The sequence below is a fragment of the Poecilia mexicana genome, unplaced genomic scaffold, assembly GCF_051168715.1.
Source record: "Poecilia mexicana isolate PSO_F unplaced genomic scaffold, ASM5116871v1 scaffold_9, whole genome shotgun sequence".
In the NCBI taxonomy this organism is placed as follows: Eukaryota; Metazoa; Chordata; class Actinopteri; order Cyprinodontiformes; family Poeciliidae; genus Poecilia; species Poecilia mexicana.
Genome location: NW_028263378.1, coordinates 30,729,355 through 30,753,910, shown reverse-complemented (window position 1 = coordinate 30,753,910; position 24,556 = coordinate 30,729,355). Strand labels below are relative to the sequence as shown.

Genomic DNA, 24,556 nt, shown 5'->3' with positions numbered 1-24,556 from the left:
GACAAAAACTTCATGATGGGCAATACTGAAAAACCAGGCAGCCAAAGCCTGGTTTTTCAGCAGGCTTTGTTGCTGAAAAACAAACTAGCACCAGGAATACTGAATCTATGTTCTCTGATGTCTGGGTTACGATGTCCTCCAGAGACAACCTGGACCTATGGGCTATAAGCCAAGAAGGTGTGGAGGATGTGGGACTCAACAGCTAAACAACTGCATGAGCAAACAGAAAACAGATGTTATGACAAAAGAGCATTTACAGAATAGAGAAAAACATATCCGAGTGTGAAAAAGACCCATATTCTGAAAAACTGACCATTCAGCTACAATACAAGACATTTAGAACATGAATGATGAAGAAGAAAATATATTTTTATTTATGAAAAATTTGAGAGCATCCAAGTTCAGGTGCAGGGGTTAGCTCTATCCTTAATTAGGCTTTCCTTTGACCAAATACGGTTTTATTTTGAAATGTTGGCAGGAAGTTGTACACCGTCACAAGGTAGGATTAAGTATAAGGCATGTATACAAAAAACTTTGAGCCTTAAAGTAGGTACGTATGAAGATTGCTTACGCTGTTTCAGAAACAAATTTTTTAGTAAATGTAGAAGATTCCTCCAGCATTTTTTCAGTGCATTATTTTCTTTCTTTTTAGCGTTTATTTTCTTGTTTTATTGCTGTGACTCGACGGCTTGTAATGTAGTAAACACTGCTTTAACACTGTGTATAAACTCCCAAGTTTTAACATTAATCAACAAGTCATAGACATGTAGTTTTCCTCACTAAACGTGAGTTAACTCGGTGAAATAACTGACGAGCTTCACTTAATGTGACTTTGACATCCAGCCACATGACACCGAGCTGCTTGAAATATTGCTTAAATATTAAATCCTGTTGTTTAAGCTTCTCTCGTCGTTGGTTCCAGTGTATTTAAAGTTCACTTCTCACTTTGAAGTCGGCCAAAGACACAGAACTTGAGCAGAAATGACTGGCTTTACAGTAAATGAGAGGAAAAGAAATAAGTCAAAAACAAGCATATTACATTCTCTAATTAATAAGGAGCTTTAATCTATTTATCCCACTGAGCTTTGGAGCCTTTATCCGGACGTGTCCAGTTCGGAGTGAGCCTGAGAAATGGAGGTGATCTTTAACCCAGATCTTTCCGGGCATTTGCTCTGTGTTGTTCTCTGTCCTGGCGCCCAGGGCAGATCAGCTTACTGGCAAAATGACTTCAGTGAAGCAAACAGGGAGAGCATGTTTCTATGTAATTGATTCTCGGATGATAACATGTTTAGGATTTAAATGTCATTTTCCACTGAGAGATATTTTTATTGGCCTGTGATCTTTTTTAATTCACCAGGCAGGCATGGGCAGCCAGGATGAGGAGGAAAGCTGTGTCTACCCGGTACGTAAATACTCAGTGTCAGAATTATTTAGGCTCATATTGGTACCACTCAGCTGCCTCTGGTGGTACCCAGAGAAGATCGTAATATGATAATGAATGATCTGTAATCAGTGGCTGATTTTGATATGAAGGATATGGCACACTGCTCAGGGGTGCAGGGCCTTGGGGGCGTCCTGAACCTTGACTTTTTTTCTTTTTTTTTAACAAAGGTTATCTGACAGTTGTTTACAGAAGCGTTTAACTCCCACAGCTAGGAAATAAACACAAGAGTGTTATCATTATTAAAATGGAAAGTTTTATATCTCGATACTGAGAAACATTGCTGTTAACAAGGTTTATATCTGGCTGTAATGAGAAACCATCTTGTTATGATTATCTTGCTCCTGTATTTATTTCCTCGCTCTAACAATTAAATGCTTCCATAGTTGTGTCCACAACAACTGTTCATAGCTGTTTGGTGTCCAGAGTCAGTGGTGAGTGGGTGATCCCAGTGTTGGGCACAACACAAGTCCTGTAAGAAAATAAGGCTGAATATAACAGGTGAGACTGCTTAGATTGGTAAGACCTGAATTAAATTATTCTACACCAGGCATCCTTTGAAATACAGGTTAGAATTTATAAAACCATTAATCTGATGTGAAAATGGTAAAAGAGTCATTTCTAATGTTCTTCTGACATCACAACCACCTTACTAGGATCCATCCAGTGTGCTGTTCATGTTACTGATCACAATTTAAACTGATAAGGGAAAAATAAAGATTACAAAGCTGTGCTGAACAATAACGAACAAGTAACAACAAGCTTTCTAGAAATGTGGTGACAAAGAAAGTCATAAGTTTTCAACAAAATAAATACTCAAGTAAAGTAAAGGTGCTCAAAAAATGTACTCAAGTACAGACCTTCCTGAAGGTACTCCACTGAATGGAGTTTGTTGGTTTATAAATTGAGTTGTAATACTCCTTTAGTTCTGTCAGACTCAGCCCGTCTCGGCTCCAGTTTGTTTCATCTGCTGGGTTTGTTTCTGTGCTGAATCTTTTAGAACCTGGGTCCACTCACCAGTGAGATCAGAGCCAAGATGGAGCAGTTTGTGGAGGAACGGACTGAAGCCAGTTTGGTGAGCACTGAGACCTACATCTTAATATTTTGACAATATGTTTTGCGGCCTTCCTTTTAAAATGAAATATTTCACATTCTGCAGTTTGCTGGGAATACCCTACAGGATATACTGTATGTTTAGAGTCTGGTACCAGAGGCAGTTCTGGTTCTGGTGAACTGGCTTGAACTGCTTGAACTTTCTGTCTCTGTCGTGTTTTTCTTCCAGTGGATTTTTGTTCTGGTTGGAGCTGTGATCACCGTCTCTGTTCTGGGAGTTGTTGTGCTGTTTGTCTACAGAAGATACAAAAAATCAAGTTGGTGTCTTATTGTTAACCGTTTACAAGTTCACATTATAGCTCTACTGCACTGCATGTTAGCTCTTTCACATGGTAAATGGACAGAGTTGATGTGTATTAGTCCTGACCTATCAAAGCATTCGACACAACAGCCCCGTTCTCCCAGTCACTCTCACACACACATACATTCACACACTGCTATCATGATTGCTAGACAACTTGCATTGGGACACATTGAACTACATGACCCTGTTTGCTGGTCTGACTGAGAGCATGTGCTGTTTCAGAGGAGGAGGCCGGCGTTCCTCACTACCGCTTCAGAAAGAGGGACAAGGTGATGTTCTATGGCAGGAAGATCATGAGAAAGGTCAGTACGGTCTAAAACAGGCAAGAAGTCTCCTGGGTTTGATCATGATGCTCTTCCAGTAAAATGTGTGAATATTGTGTTTTACAAGACTTTGTGTTGTTGCTAAATTTAGTGGACACCAGATGTTTCACCATCAGTGGTCCAGACTCTTCTCTCATCTTACATTTCAGACTTCATGGATTGTTCTCTGGTTACAATTTCACAAACAAGCTGATGTAGCTGAGTGCTATTGATGACTCTCAGTTCCTGATAGCAAAGGTCACATCACCTCCACTGCAATCAGGTGATGCTCAGTAGGTTCAGTCCACTGATTGAGATAAGGCTGCACCGGTTGCAGTTTCTGGTCAATCCCTGATTACCAATCTTTAAGAAGCCTGGCCTGCCGATTCAGATTTCAGCCAATTCCATTTTTTTGTCTGAAATGTTGCTAAATATTTGAGACAAAATGAAATATTGTCTGAAAGACAGAGAGTTGTTGAGTTGTTAACAGTGGAGTGACGATTACTAACTCTGCAAATGTACAGACATGACCTGGTTTGTAAGTCAAACTTCTGACAAACCAGAGCAGAAGAGGACGGGCAGTGGCTGATTTTTAAATCTTTGCAAAGGTAGATAAGATCGGTGGCAAAGATCAGCTTCACATGCCAGTATTAGCTGATCACTGATCTCCCAAAATTAAGGAAATCAGGACCAATTTTCTGGGCGATTTATCACCAATGTCAGTGTACCCCAGACTGTGGTCTTCTGGAAGGATCTTGGAACATGGTCCTGCAAATTCAGAGATAGTCATAACCCAAACAGTCTTGGTAGTGTTGCTGTTTTTTTCTGGCTTTTTGATGTTTTTTTTACTACCAGTGAATACATATGTCGTTTCAACTCAAAACATGTCACACATTTCAGGACCAAATGACTTGATTCATGACATAGGTCCATATTTATTGATTTTTTTCTTACTAATCTCTACCATTTCTGCTGTAATGATTAATATAGACCTATGGGAAGAATTGTCCATTCTTTCTGTCTTTTTTTCTGGCCCAACAGTAGACACTTCATAAGCACATCTGTCTGTCCTGTTTCATCCTACAGAACATCAGCACCTCCTTTCAGTTTTTCTCTTTTGACCAAATCTCTCCACATCGCTGAGTGGACAGATGTTCACAGGTGGCAGGCCACAGCCATCAGCGTGAGAGCATCATGGCTCTTTCTCGACTGTCCTGAAGCTTATTTATCTTGTCCCACATTTTCATCCTTAAGTTTTGCTTTGCACGGTTCCTGTTTTGGTCTGGATGTGAACCTTTGCTTGCCATGTAAATCACTGTGTTTCATTTCTCTGCTGTAGGTTCAGACATTGTCCACAACTCCTGCAAACAATTCAAACTCAGCTTCACGGCAGAGAGTAAGGAAGAGGACCAAAGTCCTGTCCATAGCTCGAAAGTGAGAGCTTTTTCTGGTTGATATTTTTATTGATATGTTTGCATACAGAACAAATGTGTTTACATACAACACAATGTGGAGCATAAACATATTGTATACACCATTAACTTCAAGATGTATGTTTTCAGGAACAAGGGACACGTGCTAAACACCTCTAAAAATAGATATAATAATAATAATAATAATAATAATAATAATAATAATAATTAATAAAAGGAAATAAATATATACTAAAATAAATGCCAAAGTAAGTGAAGAAAAAAACACATAAAAAAAATAAAATAAAATAAAGGCCAGGGGAATTTACACTAATGGAAAAAAAAAAAAAAAAAAACATAAATGGTTGCCTTTTAGTGTGTAATTTGTTGAAATTTCACATAGCTTATTTTCTCCACTTTTAAAACGAACATGACCTCATTGTCCACTTTGGTCTAGATGGAGATAGAAATGCAACTTTTAGAATAACTTTGCATTAAAAGTGTCATTATTTACTTCATGACAACAGTCATAGACATTCATAAAGATTCCTTCATGTTCATGACAGGTGTTATGTCAGCCTTATGCACACCCTGTCAAATAAAGTTTTATCAAAAGATAAGCCAATAAAACAATTGTATCAGAGCAGAAGGAGCTCAGTGTTTATTTTGAGGTTCAGGTGGGAGAAAGTTTCCTCCCATCATGAACTGACCATGGCGCGCATGAGATTTGGTCCACTGATTGGTTTTCTTGATGTGCTGGTTAGGATTCTGCGCATCCGGAGGGAACCGCCCACCCTGCAGCCCAAAGAGCCCCCTCCCTGTCTGCTCGAAGCTGATCTCACTGAGTTCGATGTGCAGAACTCCCACCTGCCCTCGGAGGTGCTCTACATGCTGAAGAACGTCAGGTTTGTAAAGAACACCACAGAGTTTCTTTGTTTTGTTTGTTTATGTTGTACCCAGTGGAGACGTACCAATCAATCAGATCTAAAATGAACCATTTTCCCTCACTAGGAACATTACAGTAGATGAATCAACGGGGGTAATCTTGATATTACTACCTTTCCAGCTTCATTTGTAAAGTTCTACTTCTATCAAAGATTCTTCTGCATCTTTTCTTTGGTTTTGTCTTTAAAGTAAAAAGATGAGCAGTAAACCCTGCCTGGGTTCCTTCTTTCTGTGTGCATCCGTGAGCAAATGGTAAACAGCCTGTACTTGTAAAGCGCTTTAATAAGTCCAGAAGACTCCAAAGCTCTTCACACTACATTCACCTATTGATGACATGTGAAAACAGCTCAAAAATAAATGTTACTTTAACAACACCTTATACAGGACACAGGCTTGTTTTGTAACCCCCTCCCCAGTGTCACATTGTATTCATTCCACTTTGTTTCCTAATTTTAAGATTTGCACACATTTGTAATAGAAACACAGCTAATTTCTTTCTCCTTCTCCTACTGCAAAAGATCAGATAAGTTTATGTCTGCCATAATTAGTAAGTAATTACTAATTACTCACTAATTGCTAAAAATTAGTAAATGAATAGTTTGATTCTTTGCATTTGGCTAATAGAAAATAAGTATAATATTAAGGCTGAATATTGTCAGTAATTGTCAGAATGTTGCATTCAGGGTGCTCGGACACTTTGAGAAGCCTCTGTTCTTGGAGCTCTGCCGCCACATGGTGCTGATCCAGCTGCACCAGGGGGAGGGACTCTTCCGACCTGGTGACACTGATGACAGCATTTATGTTGTTCAAGATGGCCGCCTGGAGCTCTGCATCCATGAGAGTGTAAGACAAATTCTCAAAGCTTCACAAAAATATGATTATTGGATCACTTGACTTCTGTTTAAACTTTATATGTTTTAGCAGTTTTTTTTTCCACTATTGTTTTTACTATCTGGGATATTTTGAACATGTCACATAAATGAGTTGTTTACTTAATAAAGTCAGTTATGAATTTTTTTGTGTTGAGATGCCCTGATCAGAATTTTGTGATGCAAGTATTTTTTAAAGCCTTAACCTGTTGATGCCAATTTTAAACCAATCTGAGTTCACTTTCAAAAGAGTACAAAATATCAAAACAATATTCAACATACCTCTTGTTAGCCCTCCTGTTGTAAATAAAGAGACAATGTCACACCACTGTGTAAAGAACAGTTACTGTTTTAAAATCGACAAAATAGTGACGGAGTTCACATTTTAGCCTAGCATTAAGATTTCATACCTGTTTATTCTGCAGGATGTACATTTTTATTTAAACTGTAAAATTTTCCAACATTTTCTAGTCCAGGATGTTCCACTACAAAGTCTGAAAGGTCAAATATTTCTACACAATAAAACATAGCTAACTGTGAGTCTTCCTCCCTCAGTAGTGTCCACATAGAGGAGTGATGTTTTACTGCAAGTCATGGTGCATTCACTAACGAGACAGAAATATCAGATTTTTGTAGTTTCTGACCAAGCCGGTTACCATCCAGGGCCGACACACAGCAGAAGATTTGCGATGCCAGTTCTATATCACTGGTTTTATTGGGATGTTTCCAGGGTTATGTAATGGTTAATGCTGCTGCCTCTGTTATTAACCAGGGTTAATAACAGCAGGCACTTAGGTCTTGGTAATGCTGCAAGACCTAAGTAGGCTTGTAGAAGTGTTACACTGCAGAATGTGCCTCAGGAACAAGATGCATCTGTGTAACCAGCTACCAACGTAAAACTTTGAAATATTTGGACTTTGTAATAAAATAATCCAAGTCAGCCAAAGCTTTTCAGTATCCAGGTTGGGATTTTCACCTGAAAGTATTTTGGATCAGAAGGAAAGTGCTACAGCATGAGAGGGAGAACATATTAGCAACAGACATTTTTTTTTCATAGCTGATGCAATTGTTGGTGAAGCAATCAACTAGAAAAATCACAAAAGTTAAACATCTGGTTCTAGTCTTAGAACACGTGTCATCTGAGTCATTTGTTGCCGTTCAGCAGTTTGAATAGGTTCACTAAAAGTCTGGAATAAGATGAATCCGGAGCCTCATCCAGAGTGTTGGATGAAGATGTTCTCATCCAACACTGTGTCCTTCACTCTGTCCTTCAGGATGGGACAGACGCGGTTGTGAAGGATGTCCTGCCAGGAGACAGTGTCCACAGTCTGCTCAGTATCTTGGACATTATCACCGTAGGTCTACAGCCTCCTTCTCCTTCACCTACTTTGCTGCTCTTTGTTGTTATTGAACAGTCTCTCATCTATAGCGCCCCCTTCCTGTCAGACAGTGCATTCTGTGAATTTCAGGGCTACCCGGCTCCTTATAAAACAGTGTCTGCCAGGGCTGCAGTTCCGTCCACCGTCCTGCGTCTTCCAGCCGTGGCCTTTCAGTCCGTCTTTGAAAAGTACCCAGAGACTTTGGTCCGCGTCATTCAGGTAAATCTCAGCTGCATGTTGATACTGATGCTGTTTTAAAAACATGTTCATACTGCACATCGTTGCGATTCTTTCTCCCTCTAGATTATTATGGTGCGTCTCCAGAGAGTAACCTTTCTTGCCTTGCACAACTACCTTGGCCTTACCACTGAGCTTTTCAACCCGGTACTGTAATTGCACCAGAAATCATCAGGAACTTATGGATTGTTTGAGAATAAATTGAAACACTTTTAAGACTTTTTTTTTTTTTTTTTTTTTGCTTTTCAAAATTTGCTTATTAGGAAAGTCAGGCTATATCTCTGGTGTCTGTAGCCAATGTTCTGGGTGAGGCTCATCAACTCAAAGGGTTTCGTAGGCAGCCGTCCCACTCTGAAGACACGGCTTCTGAAAAAGCTGATGCAGGTTGGAAATGAGTGCCGTATCTCCAGGGGTTCTGTGACGTTACTCTTATCATTTTCATCTGAAGTTTTTTTGTTTGTTTTTCTTTCATGACAGAAAAGTTCTGCGCCGGGGACATGGCTACAGCTAAATATAAGAAATCTCACTCCGTGCCAGGCTCAGGTACGCACGTGTAAAGTTCTGCTCATGCATAATCAAAAACTCAGACAATCATGTGAAGAAATGTCAAGAAAATACATACAGTATCTCAGAAAAGTGAGTACTCCCCTCACCTTTCAGTAAATATTGCATTTTTTCATGGAACAACACTTTGATACAATGTAAAGCAGTCAGTGTACAGCTTATAGAAGAGTGTAAATTTGATTTCCCCTCAAAAAAGCTGAACTTCACAACCATTCATTTCTAAACCACTGGCAACAAAAGTGAGTATATCCCTAACTGAGAGCGTCCAAATTGTTCCTCCATTATTTTCCAGCACAACCTTTACTTGTCTAAATTTAAACTTACTCATTTATAGATATATTAATATATTATCATATTTCCATGTACATGCTTATTATTTTATTATTTAATATATTTTTCATACATTTTATTTTGCTAATGGTTATATTTACATTTACTAATATTTAACAATTTGGATGGAATAGCTTGTCAATAAATAAGTGGGGATCAGTAAAGCATTTTCTGATTCTGATAACTCTTGGACAGGGAAGTTTACCAGGTCTTCACAGGTTGCCATGGGATCCTCTTCCACTTCTTCATGGCATCAGTATGTTACAGTACGTTGGCATTCATGGTTCCCTCTCCACAACCAGCAGCACTTATTAAGTCCCAGACCATGACCCTCCCTCACCATGCCTGGCTACAGTCCAGAAACACTTACCTTTGTCCTCACCTGAGATGATGTCACCAGACATGGTTGACATCATCTCATCCAAATAATTTTTTGTTGCTCTCTTCATGGTGGCTATGTTGAACTTCCAGTGACCAGTATGAGAGGGTGTGAATATATAATGCTGCCTTTGTACCTGAGACCTTGCAACAGTAATGAGTGACATGACACCAGGCTAATTGGGAACAAATTGGACATTTTCACATAGGGGTGTACTCACTTCTGTTGCCAGCTGTTATGAGATAAATGGCTGTGTTTAGTTTGTTTTACTTTGTATCAATGTGGCAGATTGTTGTGTTTTGTGCCCTTAGAAAATTATTCTTACCCCAAAGGCTTTTTCACATTTTGTCATGCTACAGCCACAGAGCTCAGGAATAATAAGTTAGAGTTAACTAATTAAGCAGTGGAAGAAAAAGAATACAGGATTTTTCAATAAAGAATATCTGAAAATTTGATGTGCGTTTTCATGCACCCTCCTTGTGTCAATGTTTTGTAAAACCAGTTTTTGCTTCGGTTACAGTTGCATGTTTTTTATGATGGTTCTGTAGCAGTTTGGCACATTTAGACGCTGCTTTTTTTTCTCATTTTTCTTTTCACATTTCCCCAGGTCAGACATTTTGGCTGTGGAATCTTTGTAAAAAGCAATTTACCAGTGTTGCTGGAGATTCTTATTTGGATGTAGGTCTGGACTTTGGCTAGGCCATTTTAGCACACTAAAATCCTTCAGTCTGTCCATCGTATTGTAGCTCTGGCTGTATGTTTACAGTCATTGTCCTGGTGGAAGGTGATCCTCCTCCAGTCTTTAGTCTGTTACAGTTGTCTTCTAATATTGACTTCTGCTTAGCTAATCTGCTGTAACTTGCTTTCATCTTAGGGGTGATGTGTGACGGTCGCTCTTCTGTTACACATTTTGTTTTGCACGTTTTCCAATATAACTTCAGATAAAAAAAAACAGATTGAAAAAAAGAGACATTTAAAAAATTATTTCCATTAATTTTGTACCATGTTGCTTCTTTAATTTTTTTTTGCTGTGAAAAAACTGCTTCTCCACAGGTCTGTAATAAATCCTCTGACAGGTATCAAAAAATAGAGATACTACTCTGTGACTATTCCAACTTGGGTGTGTGTGCGTGTGTGTGCGTGTTTTGCAGGTGATGGCCCTTCAGAGGTTACCAGAGTGTTTGATCAGACTCAGTCTGCCAAAGAAGAGGCAGTGAACCAAGGCTCTGTTAAGGTCTCTATAGAGCAATTCACTTTGTTCCATTGTTAAAATGAGTTAGCTTGAATCAGGATGCTGGGAAGCTGCAGCATCACTCTTTTGGCTCAGTCTGAACGGTGTTGTCTCCTCAGTCTATTCTGAAGAAGAGTGTGACTATGCAGCACTCTCCTTCTGCTGTTTATCACTACGATGAGTCTGGAGGAGGAGGAGCCGTCCACCACAGCAAAGTCAACGTCCTCTTCCAGGCTGCTAAGAAGGATCTGCTGCAGGTCATCCAGCTGCAGGTAGCCTTCACATTAAATCTTTCAAGTTTCTCCCAGTAAGCTGAGGTGGATGTTTTATGGTACTATGATATCACTATAGAAAGGAACACATATTATCTGCTGGCGTTGCTCAACAGGACCCCAGTCTGTTGGAAGGAAGGGTGACCCTTCGCCAGGTCAAAGCTGGGTGTGTGGTAGCCCACCAAGGAGATCAAGTGAGTCCAACAGAAACATGAGATTTTTCAACTGTTAGAATGAAATGTCTGAAATTTTTAAAAGGCTTACAGACATGCTGAGGGCATGTCCTTCTACAGAGGGGGAAATATAAGCTGTAGCAAAATAGCAGCAAAAAAAAGCAAATATTCAAATAATCCAATATTTTTGCAGCATAGTTAGAGCTTTAAATCTGTTTTTAACACACAAATATACTTTTTGTTAAAGGTTTCCTTTTGAATACTTTAGCTAGGCTCTTTAAGAGTTTCTATTTTTTGACCTAACTGGTTCTGTTTTAGATGAGACTGGTTTTTGAAAAACTAACAATCCTTGTGATTGTCCTCTTTCAGGATGTGAGCGTGGCGTTCGTCGTCTCAGGGCTGCTCCATGTCTACCAGCGTATGATTGACCGTGAGGAAGAGAGCCTGCTCTTTGTCACCCACCCTGGGGAGATGGTGGGTCACCTGGCCGTCCTCACAGGGGAGCCCCTCATCTTCACCGTGCGAGCCCACCGAGACTGCACCTTCCTCTCCGTGTCCAAGGCCCACTTCTACGAGTAGGACCACAATGTCCACAACACCTCTGTCTTTTCATCATGAATAGTGTGTGACTGTATCGGTGTGTGTAACGACAGGATAATGCGGGAGGAGCCGAGGGTGGTGCTGAACGTAGCTCACACGGTGGTGAAGAGGATGTCATCGTTTGTCAGGCAGATCGACTTCGCCCTGGACTGGATGGCCTTGGAGGCTGGCCGTGCCGTCTACAGGTACGCTCAACCAGGAAACGCTTCACGGTCAAACTGAACAGATGTCCAACTCAGCATTCAGTCCAAATGTCTGCTTTTAGACAAGGAGACAAGTCAGACAGCACCTTCATCGTCCTCAGCGGTCGGTTGCGATCTGTCATCGCCAAGGATAACGGCAAGAAGGAGCTGGCTGGGGAGTACGGCCGCGGCGACCTGATTGGTGTGGTGAGCTGCCGAAGCATTGGTGTCCACAACCCTGTTAAATCGTTCAAGAGAACAGAAGAACAGCTCAGATTTCTGCGTCTGACCAGGTGGAGGCACTGACACACCTGAACCGAGCCACCACGGTCCACGCTGTCAGGGACTCGGAGCTGGCCAAGCTGCCTGAAGGAGCGCTGAACTCCATCAAGAGGAGGTATCCTCAGGTGGTCACCAGGCTGATCCACGTGCTGGGACAGAAGATCCTGGGCAACATGCAGCAGGTCAACGGGCCTCTGACCGGTAATCACAAGCTGCAGTTCCAACTACAATTTATTCACTCCTGCAGTGAAGTCAATGAAGTGGTTTAATTGGTTGACTGGTTTACTCCTCAACTCTCTGACTGCACTGAGTTTATACAACTCAAGTCCTTTAATTAAAATTTCAAAAAGCATTTGTTCTTTTGACTTGAGCTCAAAGTAACAAACCAAGATCAACTATTATCAATTTTAATGGATTTATTTAAAATATTTTATGCAATCAAAAAGAAGCAAAAGAAAACCTTCGCAAAAGAAACCCAGCAAAAACCAGCGTTGGTTGTTTTCTTTAAGTTTTCTGATCAGAAATCTTTTCCCAACAGAACTGGTTTTGTGTCCTCCAGGTCGTGGTCTGGGCCTTCACACGCCCACCAGTAAGTGGGATGCTGGGAATCCAGCCTCTAATCTGTCCACTGTGGCCATCCTGCCCGTGTCGGACGACGTTCCCCTCACCACCTTCACCCTGGAGCTCCAGCATGCTCTCAGTGGCATCGGTACACACACACACACACACACACACACACACACACACACACACACACACACACACACACACACACACACACACACACACACACACACACACTGCCTTCTTACTTCTGTCTTCAGAAGCTGCAAGTGTCAGGAAAACTCTCCACATCTCACCTCATGTTGTCAGAAGGGATGTTCATACTGTGCACAGTGCCAATACAATATTCAGTGAAATTTATAGAGATTTGATCTGACAGACCAACATAAAGTAACTCATTACTGAGAAAAAAAAATAAACACCTGAAAAGATGAGGTGTGAAAAATGTACCTTTATAGTATCTGAAGATTATATAATCTGTATGTTCTGCTCTGCCGCCATGTTCTAAATAAAACACATTTGTTCCAAAAGTTACTGTATGAAGTACAAGTACCAATTTATTAGCATCAACTACTCGGTATCAGCAAGTACCTATACTGAAGTACTTGTACCATCTGTAAAAACCTGGTATCAGGATTCTCCTTACTCCTAGAAGTTTGCATATTAGCCAAAAGCCTTCATTTTAGTCTCATCTGACCAAGCACTTTCCTCTACAATAGAAAAAACTTCAAATGGTGTTCTCGGTGAAGTTTTTTCCAACACTGGGTTTTCTTTCCAGTCCTGGCAATAAGGACTTTTTTTTTTTTTACCATGATCATAGATCTCTGCAGCTCCTCCAGAGGGACTTTGACCTCATAGCTGCTTCGTTTTTAAACGTGTCTTTGCACCGTGACAGTAAGGTGTCTCATGTGTCATGGCTGCAGCTCAGCCATTCAGAGCTCCATCAGACATTCAAAGCTTGGGATGTTTTAGAAGGGAATTCTGCTCTACACTCCACTGAGTCCAGTCTGACCTGTCTGCTGGCTCGTCGATCTCTGTGACCCTGTTTGTTCTCTAATTTTCTCTAGAACAGATTTTCACACAACAGCTGCATTTACCAGCTTAAATTACACATGAGTAGAACCTACTCGCTATTATTATTTACACCTCATTTTTTAGGGGGAGTTGGTGTTAAGCAGGTTGAATAAAAATGCACAGCATGCATTGCAGACTTTTATTGAAGACTTTGAATCCCATGTATTATTTTCCTTCTACTGTTCAGCTTTATGCTGGTTAAATAGTTTTGTCAGGCACTGATTCTATAGGTGGATCTGACATATTTTCAGGGATCACATTAAGGACCTTATTTGGTTTTACGCAGCTTCAGACTTGTGGTAAAGTTACTTAGTGAAATACTGCATCTATGCTGCTGTATGTTCCTGTTCTGACTGTATTATTGGTTCCCACTGTTCTGAGGAAATCTGCAGATAGACCAAAACAGGAAGTAGAGACTTTTATTTCATGAGAGAAACGACAAGATTGACAGGAAGTTAAACTCTTTGTCAGCACATTTATTTATTAGTGCCATGTCACTCTGTAAAGGATGTTGCGATGTAAACAGTTTTCTTTTTCTTTTTTTTTTGTTACGGTCATCTACCAGGCCCTACCTTACTGCTGACTAGTGACATCATCAAAGAGAGACTGGGCTCTGCTGCCCTGGACAGGTTAGTCACTGATTACACAAACTCTAAGAAACTTTTCCTTTTTCATTGCATAGATGCTTTAGTGTAAGATCTGCAAACATGGAGTAAAACTTTCTGGTTGATCATATAAAACTTCCAGACAATATTCATTAATTTAATCTGCTGAACTCTTTATTTATAAAAGTGTCCATGAGTACCGTCTGTCCAGCTGGCTCGGCCAGCAGGAAGACATCCACCGGATAGTCCTCTACCAGTCCGACTCCAGCCTCACACCCTGGACCCAGCGCTGCATCCGCCAGGCCGACTGCATCATCATTGTGGGGCTGGGGGAGCAGGAGCCCACCGTGGGCGAGGTCAGAGACATCCACCTCTATATACTGTATGATCACCTCTATATACTGTATGATCACAGAGAAGTGAATAACATAATAACATTAGCTCAGACTGCTGGAAGACCTGATCTGGTTCTGACCAAAAGCTGTTTGAGTTAACAGTCCATTTCACTAAGTTGTGTGTTGGGCTGCAGTAGTCATATCAGCCCAATGTGGTTTATTTTGTAGTATGGATGACCACACAAAAAATAATAAACTTGATTTCAGCAAAAAATCGGATTTGAGAATCAAGATGCTGTTGACTAAATCAGATCATCAGTCATTTGTGAAAAACGTCATGTGGCTGTGGCTACGTAACTAATCATTGTTTATTCTAAAATGGTCAGGCTGGTGGTCATAATGTTATGCATCATCAGAGTCCAGCTGTGTCTGCTGCAGTAGTAGCCTTTGGGTTGTCAGTCAGAGATTCACAGAAATCTCTAAGTGTCACGCTTCCTAACAAGTTATATCTTCCCACCTCGTTCTGCTCAGTGATCATAGAGCCTCTGACTCTGTGGCATCAGTTAGAAATGTTGAATTGTTTCTATGGTAATGTTTGGTCGTCTGCTGCCTCCTGAAAACCGTCCCTGCTGCAGCTGGAGCGGATGCTGGAGAGCAGCTCAGTGCGAGCCCAGAAGCAGCTGGTGCTGCTGCACAGGGAGGACGGCCCACCGCCCAGCGGGACCGCCGAGTGGCTCAACATGCGCAGCTGGATCTCCAGGCACCACCACCTGTCTTGTCCCCGCAGAGTGTTCTCCAAAAGGAGCTTACCCAAGCTGGTACTGAACCTGAACCTCCGTGGGTTATAAGGCAGGACTCACCTGCTGAGCCTTCTAGAGCATTTTCCACATTGAAGCTTGTTTCTGTTTTGCAGAGAGAGCTGTACGAGCGCGTGTTTGAAAAATGTCCGGATCGACACTCCGACTTCTCCCGCCTGGCCAGGATCCTGACAGGAAACAGCATCGCCTTGGTTCTGGGTGGAGGGGGCGCCAGGTACCCATTCATTCGACATTAGACACATTTCTCCTTCTGGAACCTTCCTTTCTGTCCATTTCTAAACTTAAAAACTCCCAGGGTAGAAATGGACCTCCCTCGTAGAGAAATTATGCTTTGGATCAGGGGTGCACTGATAAATCAACCAGCTGATAAATTGATCTCGATTTCCTTCATTTTAAGAGATCAGTGATCGGCCGATGCTTACATGTGAAGCTAATCTTTTCCACCAATCTTATCTGTCTCAGCGAAGGTCTAAGCATCCTCTGTAATGAGAGGTTTGACTGACAAACCGCCACCAGGTCATGTCTGAACATTCAGAGTTAACAATAGTCACCCCACTGTTACAGACTCTGCGACGTTTTTGCTAAATTTAGCAACATTTCAGACAAAAATATTGGTATCAGCGTAAATTGAAATCTGCAGATCAGCCTTCTGAATGATTGGTGATTGACAATCAGCCAGGAAACTGCAATCAGTGCACCTCTACTTTGGGTCTGACCCTGACAGAACCTTCAAGGTGGAGCTTTAGACATTTCTTCCCTCATCAGGACAGTTATTGTTTGCATGTGTTTGTATGGATCACATTAAAATGACTGTTTGTTTTGACTGTTTTTTCCCTGCACTGCTCTGGCTTGTCCTGGAGCTCTGAGAAGGTAGGACTTGTTTTCTACTCAGTGACACCTGAGAAAGCAGCACACATGTAAAAATAATGGTGAGCTTGAGCCATGATGTCCATGTGAAGCTCTGTGTTTCTCCCCACAGCTTTGTTAGTTTTAGGACATGAACTTGGAGGGTGTTGGCACTTTTCAATTACCCTGCCATGACTGTTATCATTATATTGTATGATTGCTTGATACTACATAAAGTACAGGAAATATGTTCTGGTGTATTTAAAGCCCTTATGTAGTTCAGGGCTGAAAGGATTTATCAGATTAATCGTGATAAAGCGATTATTGAAATAATCGGCAGCTAATTTAGTAATCAATTAATTGTTAACTAGAGTATACAGGCACTAAAAAGGCCATTTGCTGAATGAACAACATATTCAGATCAGTAATTAAGCTAAAACTGCATAAATACAAAATATACATTTTGACTTTAGGCACATCAACACGCTGTTATTGCATTTTAGGCAATAAAATGTTTATTTTCTTATTTTAAAAATTTGACTTTCTGGAGATGAATTGAATTTGTTTATTTGCCTCTTTTAATGCATCTCTAATATTTCAAAAAGAAAAAAAGAAGGTAAATGGTTAAATGAAAAATCTCCAAAATGTGACCATTTCTTCATCTGATTAATGGTCAGAATAATCGATGACTAAAATATCCAGGACTGGAAGCTGCTCTGCAGTTAGTAAGAAACAGGATCAGTTGTTGATGTTGTTTCTAAGATGTTTGTCCCACAATTAGTCTGAGGTTATAACAGAAGCGTTTCTCTTGAATACATGAAATGAGACTGGTGGCTGTTTGTTTCCATAGCAACTGTATGGCTGTGCTTTCAGAGGCTGCTCTCAGATCGGCGTGCTGCGGGCGCTGATCGAAGCCGGGATCCCCGTGGACGTGGTGGGCGGCACCTCCATCGGCTCCTTCATGGGGGCACTGTACGCTGAGGAAAAGAGCAGCAGTCGGATGAGGGTCCGGGCTCGGGAGTGGGCAATGGTGTGTTCACTTACTCCAACTTTCATTCCACATTTCTCATACCTTCTCATAATGTTCATCAAAACTTAGCTACTCTTTGATTGTTTGAGTGTTGGAAAGCCTTGTTCCTTATTATGGCACCGTTCTCCTCACGTCCCTCGTTACGGTTTTGTTCAGGGAATGACGTCGTACTTTAAGAAGATCTTGGACCTGACCTACCCCGTGACCTCCATGTTTTCTGGAGCCTCCTTTAACTACAGCATTAGCTCCATCTTCAAGGACAAACAGATTGAGGTAGGGTTGGAGCGCCAGCCTCCCCCAACAGCAGTGGCAGGACAGTAAAGCTGTGAAGCAGAACTCAAACTTCCTACAGGGAGATGCAAAACCATTTACACCTCTTGAACTTTTCATATTGTTTTATGTCACAATCACAAGCTTCAATGCATTTTACAGGGATTTTATGTGACAGAAGTGAAATTGAAAAACATAAGAGTTTTTACTATGAGGGTTTTAGGGACGGTTCTGAAACTCAAATACTCATTTCCTACTTCACCACGATGATCAGAGTTTTCTCTTCTGCTGCGTCTTGTGTTTTTGTCACCCCTCCACCTCTAGGACCTGTGGTTGCCATACTTCACCATAACAACAGATATCACCGCTTCCTCCATGAGGGTCCACACTGATGGTGTGTGAAACTATCATCACTTCTCCTACAGTTTCTCTAAATATAGCAAACCACTTGTTTTTCTTTTGCAGTAAGATTTTGATGAAATGACTTTTTGAAGATGTCCACCTGCTGGTTGATTTTTAAAGAGCAGCATTGAGTCGGAGGAGCTAACGCTAATGCTATCTTTAGGTGAAACTTCCAGAAGACAGAAAAAAGAAATGATATACCTGGAAAATAAAATCTGAATCATCACAATATATATATATATATATATATATATATATATATATATATATATATATATATATAACATATATAACATGTTTGCTCAACAAGTGGACATCCTCCATGCATGTTTTTTCATATTTTAATCCCAGAAACATGTTATCAGTGTTTTATCCTGTTACCTCTACACTCGTCTCCTCCTCTGCACAGGTTCACTGTGGCGTTACGTGAGAGCCAGCATGTCGCTGTCTGGTTATCTGCCGCCTCTCTGTGATCCCAAAGATGGACACTTACTCATGGATGGAGGTTACATCAACAACCTTCCTGGTGAGAATCGGGCAGCTCCCACTGGATCTTAATAAGACTTTTAAAATCAAACAGAGTTAAAGTGTTAGCTGTATGTAATCGGTAGGAACAGTTTTTGTTGCGCCTTGCAAAAATCTGGATGTGATGCAGCAGCTCAAAAGAGTGGATAGTAGAGAAGAGAAAGAAATCTGATTCATTACTAAAATGATTTTATCTTAAAGTAGTGCTATGTTTTCATTCAGCTGGACTTTTGCTGCAGCTACAGCTCCACTCTACTACCTTCATCAGTCTTCTCATCAACTCAGACCAGCTTCCCCATCCCCCCTCAGCATAATGCTCCCACCACTTTATTGATGGTGCAATCAGGGGAATGGGGTGTTTGCATGCATGCTTTTCACACACTTTACACACAATCTGTGTTGACCACAGTTCCAAATTTTGAATTAACATTAACAGCCTCCTCAGTCGGATCAGCACTTCTATCTCCACAGTAGAGGATGGTTGTTTACAACACAGGCAACTTCTGGTAAGCTTCATAGCTTCATACTTACGTCACAGGTAGGCTTTAGCGATTGGGTCAAATTTAAAATATCAACAGAGTCCACGTCTCCAGGAAGCAATCATTTCTCAGTAGCTGAGAGTTCAGGCACTCAAATAGTGTAGAACAACAGGCTGGTTCTGACCAGGATAGAGAACAACTGACCCATTTATTGTTTACCAATGGATCTGTGTGTGGGATACAAGCCCTGGTGGGTAGAAACGTTGGACTGAGTTCTATCAACGTGCTTCTGTCTGCGAGTTTAGATGAGGGCCGATATAATCCAGTGGCCGTTTTTCGGCTGGTATGGGACTGATTTCTGCTTCCAGTATTGGATCTGGACACCCCTAATTTTGAATTTGTAATGGAAAGTGACATTGGGGAACAGGTGCTGAGGGAATGTTTCTCTCCTCCATCAGCTGATGTGGCTCGCTCCATGGGTGCCAAGGTTGTCATCGCTGTTGATGTTGGAAGCCGGAATGAAACCAGTCTGACCAACTATGGCGACAGCCTGAGTGGCTGGTGGCTGCTGTGGAAACGATTGAACCCTCTGGCCGAAAAGGTCAAGGTACTGCTGCCACGTCAGACCCGCCACGGTTGGTAACTCCACACTGGCTTTACCCGCCTCTTCCCTCCAGGTTCTGAACATGGCCGAGATCCAAACACGCCTGGCGTACGTCTGCTGTGTGAGGCAGCTGGAGGTGGTCAAAGACAGCGACTACTGCGAATACATCCGGCCGCCCATTGATCGATACGGAACGCTGGATTTTGGCAAATTTGATGAAATTGCTGTGAGCTTTTTGTCGTCTTCCTGGTTTTTGTTGGATTTTCTTTTGATATGTGAAAGGTGTGTGAAGCTGGAAGGGCCGTTGCTTTGGTCTTGAGTTCAGGAGGTGGGGTACCAGCACGGAAAGACTCTGTTTGACGTGTGGCACCGCAGCGGAGTGGTGGACAGCATGCTGCGGGACAGACACCAGGAGGAGTTCCATAAAACCAAGACTGGACATGTGAGTGACAGCCAATCACAGCTGGAGATTAGGATGCATGCATGTTATTTGCTCTTTGTTTTCTAGTATTTCTGTTATGTAAACTCAAATATCTCTACAGTGAAAAATGGCTGTTTTGTGTCTGGAACATTGTAACACGTGTTATTATATGTTTTATGATACAATGAACAACAATTGAAAGTAAAAAAAAAAATCAGTGAAATGTTAATTAGAGGTAAACATCTTGTTGCTGCTGACTCAAATCTCTCTTTAACAACAGGAACACAAAACTTTTTCTGCTTTCTTCATAACCTGAATATAGAATTATCTTCAAAATAAAATATTAAAGGAGTGCAGTGATTTCTGAAGAGCATCCCTAAGTTACACAGCTCTCTGCCAGTCCAAAAACAAAAGTCACCTGATATTAGAGCAGATTTTATTTATAAATGCTGAATTCTTCCAGGTGGTCACATGTCCGAACGCCTCCTTCACCGACCTGGCAGAGATCGTGTCCAGAATTGAACCAGTGAAGAACGCTCTGATAGACGGTCAGTCGGCTGTAGAACATAGAAAATCATCACAGAATGAAACAAACACTGAAACGTAAACTTCTGTCTCCTTAAAGTTTTCTTATTTTGAAGTGTTTGGTTGTGATGTCTGTGTCAAAAGCTGCAAAGTGATCAGGATCACACTGTTCCCTGCTTCATGTGCTTTCAGAAGAACCATCTGATGAGTACCAGACTGACTACGACGAGGAGGCAGTGGAAAGCGCTCTGTCTGACTTTGAGGCCTTCACTCCGGGCAGCGAACACACCGAGGGAGAGGAGACGGCTGAGACTGTGAGCGTTACAGCATCCCGTGTTTTATAGATGGACTGTAGAGGGGAAAACTTCACATGAACTCATCCTAGGTGTTAATGTTAATTCATTTTTTGGTTAGCTCAATCTTTGTAAAACTTTTCCTCATAAGCCATGTTAGGGCCAGGATAAGACTTTTTTTATCATTACCAGAATGAAGTCTTAATGTTTGGAGAATGAAGTAGTAATATGAGAACTGCAACATGAAAATGAGGAATGTTGAGCGTTTTGTGAATTTACGCTTTAGTATCAGTTTTCTAAAAACAGAACTAATCCTTTAACTCTGAGTGTGTCACGTTCAACAGATTCTAGTCGTGCAGCCCAACCGGGTGGAAACACACCCAATCTGGCAACACTGATTAAAGCAAATTTTTTCTCAGAATTTTCTAAATTTTTCCTAATAATATTGAATCTTTGTTCTAGTAATATCATAACTTTGTTTTCAGAATATTCAAACTATTCTTGTAATTAAAAAAGTACAGGTGCTGGTCATAAAATTAGAATATTGTGATAAAGTTCATTATTTTCCATAATGTCATGATAAAAATTAAATTGTCATATATTTTAGATTCATTGCACACCAACTGAAATATTTCAGGTCTTTTATTGTTTTAATTTTGATGATTTTGGCAAACAGCTCATGAAAACCCAAAATCCTTGTCTCAAAAAATTAGAATATTATGAGAAGGTTCTCTGAACGAGCAATAAAAATAATCATCTGAATCAACAAAGTAACTCTAAACACCTGAAAAAGATTCCTGAGGCCTTTAAAAACTCCCAGCCTGGTTCGTTACTCAAAACCACAATCATGGGTCAGATTGCTGACCTGACTGCTGTCCAGAAGGCCATCACTGACATCCTCAAGCAAGAGGGTGAGAAACAGAAAGAAATTTCTGAACGAATCGGCTGTTTGCAGAGTGTTATATCAAGGCACCTCAGTGGGAAGTCAGTAGGAAGGAAAAAGTGTGGCAGAAAACGCTACACAACGAGAAGAGGTGACCGGACCCTGAGGAAGATTGTGGAACCAGGCTGGGAGTTTTTAAAGGCCTCAGGAATCTTTTTCAGGTGTTTAGAGTTACTTTGTTGATTCAGATGATTATTTTTATTGCTCGTTCAGAGAACCTTTTCATAATATTCTAATTTTTTGAGACAGGGATTTTGGGTTTTCATGAGCTGTTTGCCAAAATCATCAAAATTAAAACAATAAAAGACCTGAAATATTTCAGTTGGTGTGCAATGAATCTAAAATATATGACAATTTAATTTTTATCATGACACTATGGAAAATAATGAACTTTATCACAATATTCTAATTTTATGACCAGCACCTGTATATTCAGTACGTTAGTCTGGCTGTAGTACTCAGCTGCAGATTTTGGTCAAACAAAGTTTGACCGAAATCAAAACAGCGCCCCCCAGAGTTCACAGCGAGAACATCCCAACCTGTACCTGAGGCTGACAGCTGAGGTTACATGGCTGGAAGTCAAATGGCTGTTTCCATCTGGACAGGATAATCAGCCCAACCTACAAGAAGAATGGCTCAAATAAATAAAAAATTAGCATAATATTCATGTAAATAAGAATGCATTTAAAGATGTGAGTAAAACCTGATAATAAACATGTTGTTGTTTTAACAGGATGAAGAAGTTCCCATCCAGGTCAGACACCGGCTCCAGAACGCCTCTCAGAATGCTCACCTTTGACCTCCTGGGAATCACAGGAAACCCATTTCAGAGCAGGGAGGAGTCAGCTGGTCTCCTACTGCTGGACCTGAGCAGGACTGGCCTGCTTCCACTGGGAAGTAGACGAGAGGTTGTTGGTTTGATCTCGAACTCCTCTGTGTGTCCTGGACCTCATGCTGACCCTGGTGTGATGACCAGTGTGTGACTGTAGAGAGAAACGGGCTGCGGTCATCAGCTACGTTATATCACAGCACTGTGTCCTACAGAAACCAGTTTTATACACATCATTTATTCATGTAACTGTATCATAGTCAGTTTAATGTTTCAGTGATGCAATGAAAAAAACAGCTGCTATTCTGCATTTAACCTTTGACCTGTTGGAGTTGAAGTGACATCATCCATACTGACTGCTGTCTGCTGCAGCTACGATTCAAACTATTCATCATTCAATTTCACACAACTTGTCCTTAAGATTATCAACTTCATTTATATTCTGACGCTTATTGTGTGGAAAAACTGTAAATATGAGCCAGAATTCTTCAAATGTCATGCAGACTTGTACAGAAGAAATACTATCTTTAAAGCTGCAATACATAACTTTTATTAAAAAAATATTATTTTTTACATATTTATTAAAACTGTCTCAGTGTTATCTCTCAGTATGATATGATACAGATAATCTTTGAAAAGATGGATCTCCTCCATCTCCTCTCTAAGCTCCTATTGTAGTCTGTAGAAATCCACTGCTCTGACCACAAACAACCAATCAGAGCCAGGAGGAGGGGCTTAGCACTGTCAATCAACCTTTTGTACTCTGCTCAGTGTGCTAATGGCAGAGAAACAAGTTACCGTAACAGGGAAACTGTTTAGCGGCCATGCTAGCAGCTTTAGCATTGACAACAGGCTATGCTATCAGGAAGAAGCTGCAGCTTAGCACCCTCCATATGAGCACCAAACAGAGGATGATTGACAGCGCTGAGACCCGCCTGATGGCTCTGATTGGTTATTTTCTAGTTATCACTGGGAGAAGATGGAGAAGCTCGACCTTTTCACAGATTATCTGTCTCATACCAAACTGTCATGACATGGTGACAGTTTCAGCAAATATGTAAATAAATATATTTTTTTATAAAAGTTACAAACTGCAGCTTTAAGTACAACGCTTTGCGTTAGTATTCACCCCCCTTCCTGTTGGGATCAGTGTTTTGTTTTGTTTTTTTTTGTAATCTTGGGGTTGGGTTTTGTGTTGTTGCCTGCTGTTTCCTCACCATCCACCAGAGGTCCTCGATGGGCTGAGCCCCTGGAACATGCGGTGGCAGACCCTGTTGACGCACCTGTGGCTAATTTGAAGAGGGCTGAAGTGGAGTATTTATGCTGCGGCTGGCAAACACTCCGGTGCCTGAGTGTTAACCTAGAATGGTTTTCTGCCGTCTCCCAGCGTGTAGCCTGTGGATACAAGTCTCCGAGTGATCTCCGCTCCGGTCAGCCTCCCGAGGAACCGTTACCCCCTCTGACGCCTCAGGTAGTACCTGTTGGAAGCCAGTACCCTCGACCCTGGATGAATCGAGCTCTCCGTTTGCCAGCCGTCCGCTACAGCCGCTCTTACCTGTCCGTCCTCCAACGTGCACCGCTCGCCGGATTAGCGAGCTCTGGACCTCAGTCTTCCGTCGCAACCTCAGGCAACAATCAGGCAACAATCAAACCCATTTCACCCCTTATCCAAGTAAGATTCACCGACTATCTCTGCATGATCCTTCTGCCACCGACTGCTATTCACATCTGTCCTCTCATTTAACAGTTGATGACCTTGCAGTTCCAACCCCGTATCCAGATCTCCCCACCACTTCTCTTTATTTAATAAACTTTATTATTGTGATTCGCTCTACTGGTTGTGTTCTTGCATGTGGGTGCGTTCACTAGGACCCATTATGACAGAACACTCAGGCCAACAAGTTACCCCAGCAGACGCAATCAGGAGGGCGTTGTCCGAGCAACATGCCCTCATTCAGTCTCACGACGCTGCCCTTCG

General features: G+C 41.3%; 1 protein-coding gene across 3 annotated transcripts; it reads left to right on the top strand.

The window, feature by feature from the left end:
* Positions 1 to 484: 484 nt before the first annotated feature.
* On the top strand, positions 485 to 24,403 carry pnpla7b (patatin-like phospholipase domain containing 7b). 3 transcript variants are annotated; one of them, XM_088009141.1, is made up of 36 exons: positions 485 to 550; positions 1,358 to 1,402; positions 2,442 to 2,516; positions 2,724 to 2,811; positions 3,081 to 3,160; positions 4,500 to 4,594; positions 5,337 to 5,477; positions 6,201 to 6,360; positions 7,661 to 7,741; positions 7,856 to 7,984; positions 8,069 to 8,149; positions 8,266 to 8,386; positions 8,480 to 8,545; positions 10,427 to 10,509; positions 10,626 to 10,778; positions 10,895 to 10,972; positions 11,321 to 11,526; positions 11,605 to 11,736; positions 11,817 to 11,940; positions 12,027 to 12,216; positions 12,575 to 12,724; positions 14,219 to 14,282; positions 14,446 to 14,614; positions 15,229 to 15,411; positions 15,507 to 15,625; positions 17,131 to 17,287; positions 17,444 to 17,560; positions 17,882 to 17,951; positions 18,369 to 18,485; positions 19,422 to 19,570; positions 19,641 to 19,793; positions 19,893 to 20,009; positions 20,452 to 20,536; positions 20,706 to 20,827; positions 22,483 to 24,250; positions 24,326 to 24,403. In XM_088009141.1, exons 2-35 carry the CDS (start codon positions 1,364 to 1,366, stop codon positions 22,546 to 22,548), a joined length of 3,960 nt encoding a protein of 1,319 aa, XP_087865267.1. In that variant the 5' UTR covers positions 485 to 550; positions 1,358 to 1,363; the 3' UTR covers positions 22,549 to 24,250; positions 24,326 to 24,403. The 3 variants fall into 3 exon arrangements, with proteins under 3 accessions (XP_087865267.1, XP_087865265.1, XP_087865266.1); XM_088009139.1 differs by having other exon boundaries at positions 12,554 to 12,724; XM_088009140.1 differs by having other exon boundaries at positions 12,554 to 12,724; positions 22,483 to 24,403.
* Positions 24,404 to 24,556: the final 153 nt, after the last annotated feature.

What these genes read in the sequence shown, in the direction of transcription:
- pnpla7b (XM_088009139.1), top strand. Translation starts at nt 1,364, where the DNA reads ATGGGCAGCCAGGATGAGGAGGAAAGCTGTGTCTACCCG. An exon ending in AAAGGAGCTTACCCAAGCTG is followed by an intron (nt 15,412 to 15,506) that starts GTACTGAACCTG and finishes TCTGTTTTGCAG; the next exon opens with AGAGAGCTGTACGAGCGCGT. An exon ending in CTGGGTGGAGGGGGCGCCAG is followed by an intron (nt 15,626 to 17,130) that starts GTACCCATTCAT and finishes CTGTGCTTTCAG; the next exon opens with AGGCTGCTCTCAGATCGGCG.